The sequence below is a fragment of the Arvicola amphibius genome, chromosome 9, assembly GCF_903992535.2.
Source record: "Arvicola amphibius chromosome 9, mArvAmp1.2, whole genome shotgun sequence".
Taxonomy (NCBI): domain Eukaryota; kingdom Metazoa; phylum Chordata; class Mammalia; order Rodentia; family Cricetidae; genus Arvicola; species Arvicola amphibius.
The window spans coordinates 1,725,113-1,738,539 of NC_052055.2; the positions used below are offsets into that span (position 1 = coordinate 1,725,113).

A 13,427-nucleotide genomic window follows, 5' to 3' on the forward strand; every position below is an offset into this window, starting at 1 on the left:
CAAAATATACAAAGAACTCAAGAAATTGGACACCAAAAGATTACATAATCCAATAAAAAATGGAGTACAGACCGAAACAGACACCTCTCAACAGAGGAATCTAAAATGGCTGAAAGGCACTTAAGGAAATGTTCAACATCCTTAGTCATCAGAGAAATGCAAATCAAAACAACTCTGAGATTCCATCTTACACCTGTAAGAATGGCCAAAATCAAAAACACTTATGACAATTTATGCTGGAGAAGTTGTGGGGAAAAGGGAACACTTCTGCATCGCTGGTGGGAGTGCAAGCTGGTACAGCCCCTTTGGATATCAGTATGACGATTTCTCAGAAAATTAGGAAACAACCTATCTTAAGACCTAGTAATACCACCTTTGGGTATATATCCAAAGGATGCTCAATCATGCCACAAGGACATGTGCTCAACTATGTTCATAGCAGCATTGTTTGTCATAGCCAGAACCTGGAAACAACCTAAATGCCCCTCATTTAACTGAAGAATGGATAAGGAAAATGTGGTACATTGGCACAATGGAGTACTACACAGAAGAAAAAATAATGGCATCTTGAATTTTGCAGGAAAATGGATGGAGCTAGAAAACATTATTTTGAGTGAGGCAACCCAGACACAGAAAGACAATTATCACATGGTGGTTTTTAAACATAAAGCAAAAAAATCCAGCCTATAAATCACAATCCCAGAGAACTTAGACAACAATAAGGACACTAAGAGAGACTTACATAGATCTAATCTACATGGAAAGTAGAAAAAGACAAGATCTCCTGAGTAAATTGGGAGCATGGAGACCTCGTGGGAGGATTGAAAGGGGGAGGAGAGAGGCAGGGAGGGGAGCAGAGAAAAATGTAGAGCTCAATAAATATCAATAAAAAATTATACTAAAAAGAATGCCATAACAAATAGGGGTCACAGGGCTGGAGAGATGGCTGATCTTGTAGAGGAACCAAGACTCAGCACTTACATGGTGTCCCAGCCATCAGTATCTTGAATTCTAGGGTCTCCAGAGCTGTCTTCTGGCCTCTTCACAGCAGGCACACACAGTGCACATACATACATGTGAGCAAAACCAAACACATACAACAAGAATAATTCTTTTAAAATATAAATGGCACAGACGAAAACGTAAAAGACATTTAACACACATATTCAATAAACGATACCACCTATTTCTACTAAAGTCTGGACAATAACCCATTAAGTCAGAAATTAGCATTCATACAGAGTTAACAAATCTAAAAAACTACTCAAACAAAAGAAGGCAATCTGCTCCATTAGATATTTCTTTTTGGATGACTTCATAATCAGATTTCCATTCAGATGCAAGTGCTTACATATCTAAATATTTTCTATTCTCACTTCAAACTCACTACTGTCACTAAACCTTTGTGGCACACAAAAAATATTCAAGTTTCTTTTATGTTCTAAAGAGGAAAATAGATTGGGTTTGTTTTGAAGTTAATGGGAGAGACAGCTGCAACTGCCTAGTTACTGTTTTACTGTACAATTTGAAACACATGCCGCAGTGTGCAGCTGAGTCTCCAGGGGAAGACAGAAGGTGATGTTCCTCGCTTGCCATTGAGAGAGAGGAGTGGACATGAGGACTCTGGGCTTTGCAGTGCAAACGAGGTAGGCAGTCATATGTGACTGTGGTTGCTATGGCAAATACTTTATTACAACACTAAAAGGGTAACCACATAAAGCTGACATCAATTTCTCCAGCTGCAGTTAAATTCTGACCCCAGCTTATTAAAATACATTTTATTATAATAATAAACTTGATATTTAAGATTACTTAGTTCCTCAATTTTGGCCCAATTCTTTCAACTTACTTGCTTATATAACCAAAACCCCATTAGCAACAAAGGAAAAAATAACTGCCACTCATTTCCCTATGTGCCTTATGAAACTTTAAAGAAAGAGCTGTTTTCTATCTCATTCATTCCTTTAAATATTTACAAGGATATTAAATTATGTGGAATATAATTTTGCAAAATATGTCAACCCATCATAATCATTACTATTCCTAGTTTGCATATGTCTTCTAAGAAAACAAGCCTTCATGAAAAGATAAATATGTGAAATTTAAAAATAATTTAAATGCAGTTTACTTGATTTTTTAATTTCTTAGAATGGTGTGACAAAGATACTCAAGTATAAGAAACAAAGTGACAATTCACAGATGTAGCACAGTATATGTCAACATCAAAGGTACTCATGGAATTACCTCATTTGTACTACTACAAGTATTTTAAAATGAGTGCTCTATCTGATTAGTATATGCCAAGAATATAGTAAACACATACAAAATCAGGATGGGATACAAGCTACTAGGACCAGCTTCCCGTAGCTTTATCAGTGTATTTTAAAATACAAGAGGACACAAAACCCAGGAAAGGTCCAGAGCCTAGTTACGAGGAAGGGGTAAGTTCAGAAACCCAGGAAAAGTCCAGAGCCTAGCTACGAGGAGGGGGGAAGTTCAGAAACCCAGGAAAGGTCCATAGCCTAGCTACGAGGAGGGGGAAGTTCAGAAACCCAGGAAAGGTTCAGAGCCTAGCTACGAGGAAGGTGGTAAGTTCAGAAAGAACAGCTGCTTGGAGGCCAGCAGAACCCAGCGTCCAGCAGAGGGTCTGGGAACAGTCAAGAAGGACCAGAGTGTGCACGAAGGCACTTGTGCCGAGAACCCTGACCAGCTGTTGTCCATCTCCAATGAGGGCACAAGAGGAGGAAACAGACAAACTGAAGCTGAGCTTTCGGTTAAACAAAAAGAATAGAGTAATACACACAACTGTGTATCCATGGAAGTCTTTCTTTGGAGACGTAAGCAGATACTCATTTGCCCAAGGAAGACCAGCATGTCTGTGTTTAGCTTGTGGTAGTAAAAGAGATACCACACAACCAAGATACACTGCCCAATGATCTTAGCGAACTCACACTACATCAAACACCCCCAGGCCTCAACATCCCAGGGCCAACAGCAGCCCTGAGTTAGGGACAGCAGGAGCAGCTCTAACAGACTCATTCCTGAGGCCTGGTCTTCACACAGCCTTCTCTTCCAACCTGCCCACTGGTTTTGGTAGCATTCATAATTTTAGCTTAAATCTTTCTATGCTTAAAATGTCTAGATTTGAGCATGAAGAGGAGGCCCAGCAGTTAGGATCACTTGTTGCTTTTGCAGAAGACATGGGTTCAGTTCCCAGCACTCACATGGAGGGGGCTCAGAGCCAGTTCTAATTTCAGTTCCAGGGGATTAGACATCTTTTGAGATCTGCAGGCACCTGCATGCACACAGTACACATACATACCCTCAGGCTCACATACATATACAAACTAAAATGATAAAATAAATTTTAAAATATCTAGATGTATCTTCTATTTCTTCTAGCAAAATGTAGTTGAATTAAACACATTGAGATGTAACTCTCACCTCAAGTTAACTCAATACCGTCCCAGCCAGAAGACAAAACATCCTACCAGTTCCTCATCACACAAAGGTCAGACCGTCCCTGCCTCTCTGCACTTAGAAACAAAAGGACGCAGTGGAAGGTAACCTACCACAGAGGGCCACATAGCAGGGAGAGCATAAGAACAGCCGCAGCCGTGGGATGGTCAGTCTTGCCCTCTCTTGGCAACACTGTGCCTGTACAGCTTGCTGACTGCAGGTCAGGTCAGTGGGGCAGTCCACGACAGGATTTACAACCTTGTCATTCTGCAAGCAACACACATCAGGGCGAATGTCTGAACAGTCACTTCAGCCCCTGCAGCCACCCCGGCACTGTGCTTCACACAGCAGAAGCAGCCATAAGAGCACGGAGCCGAGCTTCCCCTGTGGGCATCTCCTGTGCGCAACCCCTCCCAGGGTTTCATCTCCAGTTTGCACTTCCATCTCTGTTGTTTAACCGATAATTGAGACAATGCGCAATAATATTGTACTATATTTATTAAAACAAATTTTTAAGTTTTCTTTTTTAATCGGAAAAGTAAATGTTCGACACACTATCCTCTCCTTAAAATATTTCACAAATTAAATTCTGGGTTTGTAGCTTGTAAAAGAAAAAACTCCCATAAGCCTAAGTTAAAGATACATACACACACACACACACACACACACACACGTGCATAGTGCTATATATATTTTAAAGTTTTTTAAAGGCAGACTTTTGCTGTCAAATAAGTTCAAAACCACAATTTTCCATAACTGTTTCTAAAAAGAAACAGTTTATCTGGTTTCAGAGTGGGTACGAACGAGAGAAGCGTCATTCAGTGAGGAGCAGACATACTTTTCATAGTTCCGTCCTCCTCCTCGTCCTCACTGTTTATGACCATGGTCCCCAGGTCCGATTCTAGCATGGTGTTGCTGTGCTCGATCATGGTCTGCGCCCCTTCACTCATGGTGCTGGTGGCCCGCATGGTGCCCACGCTTTCGGAACTCGTCTTCACCATGGTGTGCGAATCCAGCTCATCTTCATCCTGCAGGCAAAGTATCACTGTGAACAAAGACCTCTCACGACAGCGGGACCTCTTAGTGCTCAGTAAGAACACACACATGCTTTCTCTAACGATAAAAAGTACCGTTACTACGGCAACAGTCAGCAGTGTGGGAAGCAGGGACTCAGACAGATCCTGAACACCAGCACTGCTCACAGCGGCCAAAGGTAGAGGAAACCTGAGCAATTACCTTCGCATGAACGCAAAAGTATGGTTCAGCAGAGGCACGCCAGCTCTGCTGGGTTTAGCTGATGAGCCACTGAACTGTTTTCCGCAGTAGCTGTATCAGTTCATAGTCATAACAGCAGTGCTGTGGGCTCCAGTTCCTCCTCAATATCGATTATTTTCAATTTTAAAAAACGGTCATCTTAATGGGTACAAAGCAGGGTTAATCCTGTTTGATTTATATTCTCTATTAGTAGTAATATTGAGCAATTATTGATGTATTTAATAGCTCATTTGTAGATCTTCTTTGGAAAAGTGTTTACCGAAGCCTCTTGTCTTTTCTTTCTTTTCTGGCTTTTTGAGACACAGTTTCACTGGGTAGCCCAGGCTAGATTTGAACCGGCAATTCCTGGCCCCCACCCCCTGGTGGGTCACAGATTTGTGCCACCATGTCTAGCTTCCTTTGACCAGTTTGGATCGGACTGCATACAATCTGAACATTAACCCTTTATTGGGTATATGATTTGTAAATATTATTTCTTTTCCTGTGAGTTGCCTTTTCACTCTCTGAGTGGTACCTTTTGCACACAATAAATTTTCATTTTACAGAAGCCCAACTATCTTTCTTCTCTTTCTGCTTTGCTGTCCTGTTCTAGCTGGCAGTTTTGGGGATTCCACAGAAGAAGGTGGGTAATGCAAACGCGAAGGCACACACTTCATGCACAGCTGTGCATGCAGGCAAAATACCCATAATCATAAAAACTTCAAAACGAAGAACTTAAAAATTAAAATACAGTTCTTTAGAGGTAAAAAAAAATGCAGATGTGGAGAAAAGAAACCCCAATATTGCATTCTTGGCAACTTGGGTGACTTGAAGTGACAGTAGGCTCAGACCTGTTTAATACCCTCTCTGCCCAGTCCTTACTGAAGCCTGGCCCTGCGCCTCAGTCTTGTGTTCTTGCTCTCAGCCCCTCCTCAGTCTCATGCTCTCAACTGTCTGAAGTTCCCTCGTTCACCACTTAACGTCTAAGGACTCTCACTCTGGCTCCAGTTTCCCTCAGTGTCCCGACCTCACCAGCTGCCCAAGAGCAGCACTGCAGTGGGGCACACACTCATTCCCTTTCCCACGCTCGCTCACCACCCAGCAGGTTCTTTAGTTCTCCCAGCTCCAGTCGTGTTTTCTATTCCCATGGCCACTGATCACGGTGCCCACTTCACACCTTGGTTAGTGCACACACTAACACCTCCTGACGGGAGAGTCGGACTCCCTAACGTCAGACAGATGTTGATTCAATTCCTGTCTCAAATGGCTTAGCAGGCATAAGATTTTCCACGGACGTTAAACCCTGAGCTCTAGCTGTTGTCCTTCCTTAACACTATTGTGTGGCGACTCTCCCAGACACTTCAGAGGGTCAGCGTCCTCTCTGCCCTGGCCCTGCCCTCACTATCGTCTCATTGCTCGTGCCCCCGATCTCACTGAATCCTCACCAGAATTCCCAGGGCTACTCTGCTCATTAAGACCCCTCTCTGTTCGACTTCACTACACAGAATGCCCTCCTCTGTGATGGTGACTACAGACTGTCACTTGACAGGATCTAGATTCACAGAGGAGACTAGATTATCTATATTAGATGGATCTTTGCCCGTGCCTCTGAGGGTGATTCTCGTTACATTAACTGAAGTGGGCAGCACCATTCTTGGCCGAGGCTCCTGGGCTGCATATGAAGGGGAAGCTGGCTGAGCATCAGCATGCATCACGCTTCGTGTCCTGACTGTGGATCAATATGACCAGTTGCCTCCAGTTCCTGCTGCCTCCAACTCTAAGTCAACATAACCCAGTCATTCCTTAAATTGCTTTTTCTAGAAACGAGAAGAGTGACTAGCAGACATCCTACACACATTTAACTAAAAATACATCCTCTACACACTTACTTCAAATGTCTTTTACCTCCGTGAGTTAATCAGCTTTTATTGTTTTATTTTCCAAACAAGAAGAATTTATAACAGTCAGCATACATCTTTGCATGCAAACTCATGATATCCTAATTTGAGCACTTATTCCATAAAAGTTTGTATAAATGCATGTGCCTTATGGGTAGGAATAGACAAGAGAGCTGTATGTTGCTGAAACCACCTGTTACACTTTGCATAAAAATGCAGGAAGAATTCAATATTTTCCATTTCATAGAATTATAAAGTCAAGGAATTTTACAATAAGAAGAAAATATTTTAATCCCTCATTTTATATCTGAAAAACCCCCAGGTCCATAGATAGGAAGAGTTCCCCACAGTTACACAGCTATTTAAATACAGAGCTAGGATGAGAAGAATGAGAATGAGTTTCTCACAGCGTTTATTCCACCACGTGTGCTCCTTAAACAGCCACATTCTGACTATTTGAATGCTCAGGCTAGAGATACAGGCGTACAATTCATCCAATTCCTTTTTAAAATTATCTTTGTTTATTTTGTATGCATGTGTGTGCATGTGCACCTGTGTCTGTGTGTCTGTCTGTGCACACTCACCGTGTGTGTGCAAGTCAGAGGACCAGCTGCAGGCACTGGCTCTCTCCTCCCACGATATGGGTGGTGAGGAGCAAACTGAGGTCATGGGGTGGGAGCGAGTACTTCCCTCACCGAGCTAATCCCATCAACCCCATTTCCAATTCTTACTCTCAGAGTTCAACCGATCATGCCATTCACACTGGTGAACAGCACCTGTCCCGTAAAGTACCAGTGAGGCCTTGCGTTCTGGTTCACTCTCGTCTTTTCACTCGGTCACACACACTGCTCCGGAAGCTTCTGCATCATGGTGAAACGTCACGCGTCTGTCCCGTCTCCTGTCCCACTCCTTGCTCAGCACACTCCAGCCATGCTGGCCTCCTTAGCCATTTCTCGAGAATTCTGCAAATGTTCCTCTGTGGCTGACCTTCCAGACTGGAATGCTCTTTTATAAGACAGGGCGATCACTCCTTTACCTGACGACTCTACTCAGACGCGACCTTCTCAGAGAGGCTTCCTGTGACCACCAATTGAGGCTTCTGCCACTATTCGCTGCGTGTCCTCTGTGCTTACGAGCTGTATCTGCCTTCTCTGCCACTAGACCACAAGTCTGATGATAACAAGAGACTTATTTTTAACTTCCAAAGCCTGGTACTATGATTATCTAAGACTTAGTAGATACACGAGATTATTCACCAACAATTTATATTTTAATTAGTAATTCACTCAGTGAGCATTTATTATACATTTCTAATGTGTCAAGTAGTTCACCAGTATTGGATACAGAGATGAGTAAGACATAGTTTTGTTCTAATTGGTTTTCTAAGGAATTTGAGGCCTGGGAGAACTCTTCTGACATGTGAGCAATGAATTAGGAGACAATCTCTTCAGTGCTATAGGAGGTGTTGACAATGTATTAGGAGACAATCTCTTAGGTGCTATAAGAAGGTGATGACAGCAGAACGAGGGTCCAAGGGCAGAGCCTCCAGCTCTGCTTTAGTAAGTGATGTCCTGAAGTGAGAGCTGTCCTCTAACCATTAAACTTTAACAACATAGTAACTACACACACTCACAGGAGACAGCAGGCATTTTAATGCTATATATAACATGATAAAATCAGGTTTTATTGTGTCTATTACTTAGTGTTTGGGACCGCTGAGATTCTGTCTTCAATTTCCTGAGTCTTAGAGGATGAGAAGGTTATACACAAACACGAACATAAATTTGGGTGGAATGTTCTGTATCCGAACTTGTCCCATGAGAGCTGCTCTCAGACACATTCTTTCTCACATACACACTGCAGGATTGAATGCGGTGTAACTTTCCCCAAGACACCTTGTTGCTATGCTGATTATATGCTTGCCATAAGCATGCTTTAACTGTCTGTATGCCTGACATACCTAAGCCCCCTTTCCACTTTAAAACCTGAGAGCAGTGCTAGGCTGTAAAGCTATATTCTCAATGTCCAGTATATAAAGCATTGTTCTTTAAATTTCAATGACTGAAGTTAAAGTCCTCACTTTGAGATAATGATAAAGCATAAAATTAAGGGACAATGTTATGCTAAGTTATAGAGATAAAAGTTTTATTTAAAATAGATTTGTATGTGAGTGAGCCAGCCGCGACGCTATGAGCATGGGAGAGTTGTTCCCACAACTTATCTGTCGTGTGGCAGCACGGATTGGGAGAGATGCCCACTCCATCAACACCTGAGGCAAGTGGGAGAGCCTGTCCCTGCCCCTCGTCAGCTGCAGCACGCAGGAGAGTGGCCCCACACTCACCTGGGCAGCACAGTAGAGCTGGCCCTGAGATGCAGGTGTGGGAGAACTGGCCCTGAAGACAGGAAAGCGGGGGAACTGGATGGGCAGTGAGAGAGCCGGCTCCGGTGGGGAAGACAGAGGAGAACTGGCGGGCTGACCACCCTAGAGGGACCCAGAGCTGCAGAAATCCCATGACACAGGGAAGCAAGGGTATGTCCAGGAAGAGTCCCAGTGAGGGCCCGGCATCGATGGTGCAGCAGAGACCAGGGGCTTGAACTAGACCAGTGATTCTCTGGGATGAACGCCTGCATGTAAAAATCTATGGATAAAGGGTTCACGGCCTAACTCCCTGCGCCACTGCAGCTTCCATGATGAGATTTCCCCCTTCTTCCTTAGTCTTATTTTCCTTTTTCTCTTAAATTTTATTTTGTTTTATTTTGGGGTGGGGAGGAAGATGGGTGGATTGGGAGGCATGATGTGAAAGACACAAAGAATAAATTGAAATTGTGGGAGCAGAAATAATGCTATTAGCTAAATTATTATTGATCTTCCATTTAATAATGATAAAATGGCTATTAGGCTTTTATTAGGCCTCACCTATTTTCCTCTGTGAACTCAGTGAGACATTTATCTCTTATTCAAATGATGAATGTAAAGTTCAATTAAATTGAAAATTTTACCCAAAGTCACAGAGTAAATAAGTAGAAAAGTAAGGATTATAGCTTTTTTTTTTTTTACCTGACACCAAATCTTGAATCTAACTTCCAATATGTAAGACTTTAAAACTACAAATAGCATTTAAGTCCGATTTAAATCATATCCCAGGTCTGCTCAGGCACATTTCGTCCACTGGGACAACAGCTGAGTAGACGGCAGCAAGCAGATGACTTGTGCTTGAGTCTTTTACTTAAATTTTAGAAACTTGGATTTATGCTTTCTAGTATCTCTAACTGAGAACACAGGAGAGGTTCCACTAGCTTCATTTAATAGCTACCAGTGCAGCATCTTGTCGTAAATGCAACCAGTTTATTCCCTGCACAGTAAACCTGACTTTAGCTGTCGAGACATTTGTATCTTATCTGCATAAGCAGCAATGCTGCCATCATTATGTTCAACAAGAGCCACAACTTCTGGCTGATCCCAAACAGATCTCCACCCTCTGTGCAGTCTGCACCCATGCTGAATCTACAAAGGGACAGTTTGCACCTTCAAATTCACAAATCAGATATACAATTATAAAGCTTCTGCTTAAATTTAGAAAGGAAGGCTCTGTGATGTATTATTTTTATATGCAGTCACTTTGCTAAAAGATGCTAATTTACAAATACATAGACCGCAAAAAGTGAATTTAAACAAAGTAGCACAAATATTCAATTCACAAAGTGAGTGGGACATGAATGATATAATGCAGACGGAGAGATAATTATTTTATATAAAATTAGAAAACTCAAAAACTAATAAATTTGGTAATGGTGTTGAAAACTTTGCAGCATCAAATTTTTAAATTAAAAATCGTTAACTCTAAATGTAATCTTTTGTAGTTTAGACTACTGCTAGTGTGAGATGGTACTTAGCCCTTTGAGAACACATAGCTATGGATGCTCCTTCGTGGGTCTGCGGAGCAGAGGCCCCACCCCAGGACACACAGCACTTTCAATCGGGGCATCATGTGCCAGGAATGCAAAGCAGAGCACTGACCGTAATCCAGACTGTGAGTCATAAGGTCCACATGGAGTACAAGCATTCAAAAACATTATTAGGAAATCCTACTCCACTTCTGGGACAGACTTGTGCTATAATAGTCTAAAAAAAAAGATAGCTACTTTGTATGAAGTACCTCTGTATCTGTGGTATTTCCCACCTTAGCGTTTTCTAACTATCCTGTTATAATTCACTAATGTTGAAGATATTTACACAAAGATCTCGTGAAGTATTCGCAACACTAATGACAAGACTTAATCCTTTAGGAGATAATCTATGTAAAACATTCTAGCCTTTTAATTCATCTTTAGTGCCAGGAAACTCTTTCAGAGAAGCCCCCTTTAGGACAACAGCCACTTGTTCTGCCCTCTGTCTAACACACCCACGTGGTCTGCAAACACCACACTCAGAAACCAACTCAATGCAGCACTACAGCTGGTGAAGGTAAGTGTGCACCTGTCCACACCATCATCTGAGACAAAACCTAGCTGTGGGCTCACCATCCCCAAGACAACACTCCAATGCACACACCACTGAGATCAGTGAGAACTAAGGGCGTTGGCTATTAGGAGTTAGCTTAGGAAGCTGGCTCTGGGAGTAAAAATCCAGCCTTCCAGACTGAGGGGCTGTGAAGGCAGACACACTCTGTCTAGGATGGAAATGGAAGTGGGTACGATAATACCGTTAGGAGATCGCCCACAGCTTACGGGATGCCTTACACATCGGAGTCAATAGAAACTGCACGACCAAGAGTGATAGGAACCTTAGAAATGAAGGATAAGTTGGAGAACAAGACCAAAAAGGAGGCTGGAACAAGGTCATAGTTGAGATCCAGATGTCCAGGGTAATTAGAACCCATGCTAAAGGAGGGGAGGGTGAGTAATGGCAGAAATTTTACAAGTCAAATTTGAAAGAAATTATGAGGGAAAATCAGTCTTCTAACAGCCTTTTGTGCAAATATAATGGGTCAAAGATAGCCTCAATATGCTGGACCTAAAGAGACCAAAGGGACTCAAAATAGGGTGCGTATGTGTGCATAAAAGATCATGGTAGTCTGAAAATTGAAAAAATAGTATATAGTACTAGTTACTTATAAGCAAAAGTGATGTGATGGAGTTTGTCACCCTAACACCTAGTGAAAGAATCAAAAATAAATTCTTTGTGGTGAAGAGCTGAGGAGTCAGCAAGGCATGGGCAGTTAAGTCAGTGGAGGCAGAAGATGGTTCTGGAGGCTGGTGGCTTGAGAAATGACCCCCACTGGTTCATGTATTTGAGCACTTGGCTCCCAGCTGGAAGCACTGCTTGGGGAGGTTATGGAGCTCTAAACACAGAGCCCTGCTAGAGGAAGACTGTCATGTGGGGTTGGCTCCAAAGTTTTACAGTCCCACCCCACTTCCAGATCACAGTCCGGGCTTCCTGAGTGAGGGAACGTGAGCAGCCCCCTTACCCTGCTGGCTGCCACTGCCTTGCTTACCTTGTCATAAGAACTCCCCTTGTGGAACCATAAGCACATTAAACATTCCTTCTACAGCAGCTTCTTAGGTCGTGGCATTTTATCATAACAACAGAGAATTAACTAACCCAGTGAGTCACTGATGCTAACATGCTAACCCTCTATCAAAAGACATAGAAAACTAGTTCCGCTGGAGAAGGCAGAAACCAAAACATACCGCTAAATTTGCTTAAATGTCCCCAGTTATGGAGGAAGACCCCTAGTTACTCCCCTAGAGCAAAGGTAGACTGCTGAAGAGACCCTAGGGAACCACTGAGTCGATGTGCACACACAGGAAGGACAGCGCTGCTGTTCATGCTACACAGAGCCCTGTCTGCTGTGTCTGTGCACAGTGGGGCCATTAACAGCTGGATAAATTTGGTCTCACTACTACCATGTTTAGCCAAACTGTGCTAAATACTATGGAGAAAACATACAGAATACTCTCCTTTAAAGAGTAGTCCTTAAGCACCCCCCTCCCGCCCTGAGACAGGGTTTCTCTGTAGCTCTGGCTGTTCTGGATCTCTCTCTGTAGACCAGGCTGGCCTTGAACTCACAGAGATCCATCTGCCTCTGCATCCTGAGAGCTGGGATTAAAGGTGTGCGCCACCACCACCCAGGTTAAGCACCTTTTTTGTATCAGTCTGCAAAACAGTACAGATTGGTATTCAGTTACTCAGTGTCACTGAGACTTGTGGTCCCTGAAATTCTGCACAAAGCATGAACTCTCTTCTCACTGCCATTAGTAAGTGGTCCTTCTACTTCAATGCAAACAGAAACTTGATGGATCCATAACTTTTTGCATGTTTGCAATAGTGTCTTAAAATAACATCAAAGCTTCCAGAAACTCCAGAAGTCATGAAAGATTTGTCATTGTGGGCAGGACTGCAGAGGTTCACAGTACAAGACTGCACAAGTTCTTGGCATTATATAAAGTTTCCAAACAAAAGATTATCTTCCATCCCCTGGGCATAATGTTGATATACAACACTATAAATTAAGGCAAAAGTGACTCTAACTATGACTCTTATTTTCTTCTCTCATAGACAAAAATCTGTCAAAAGATTAGCAAAATATAAAAGGAACTTATAAAATCAGATGTTTTATAACAATTTGAAGACTATTGTCCTGCTATAAGCAATTTACAAATTGTCCACAAGAGGGCACCACAGACAAAAGACTAAAATTTCATTAAGAGGTTCATAAAACAGGTTATTATAATGTTAACTTGGTATCTTTATCAGAAATAGATTGGTAGCCATTGATAAATTTTAACCAAGATATTTGAGACTATTATAAATGA

At 42.4% G+C, this 13,427-nt stretch overlaps 1 protein-coding gene across 1 annotated transcript in view; it reads right to left on the reverse strand.

The window, feature by feature from the left end:
• The window catches only part of Stk3 (serine/threonine kinase 3), a 212,939-nt gene that overhangs the window by 60,226 nt on the left and 139,286 nt on the right, over positions 1-13,427 (reverse strand). The window contains exon 9 of the mRNA XM_038342570.1: positions 4,298-4,487. Within this exon, the coding sequence (XP_038198498.1) occupies positions 4,298-4,487 (190 nt within the window). The remainder of the gene's footprint in view (positions 1-4,297; positions 4,488-13,427) is intronic.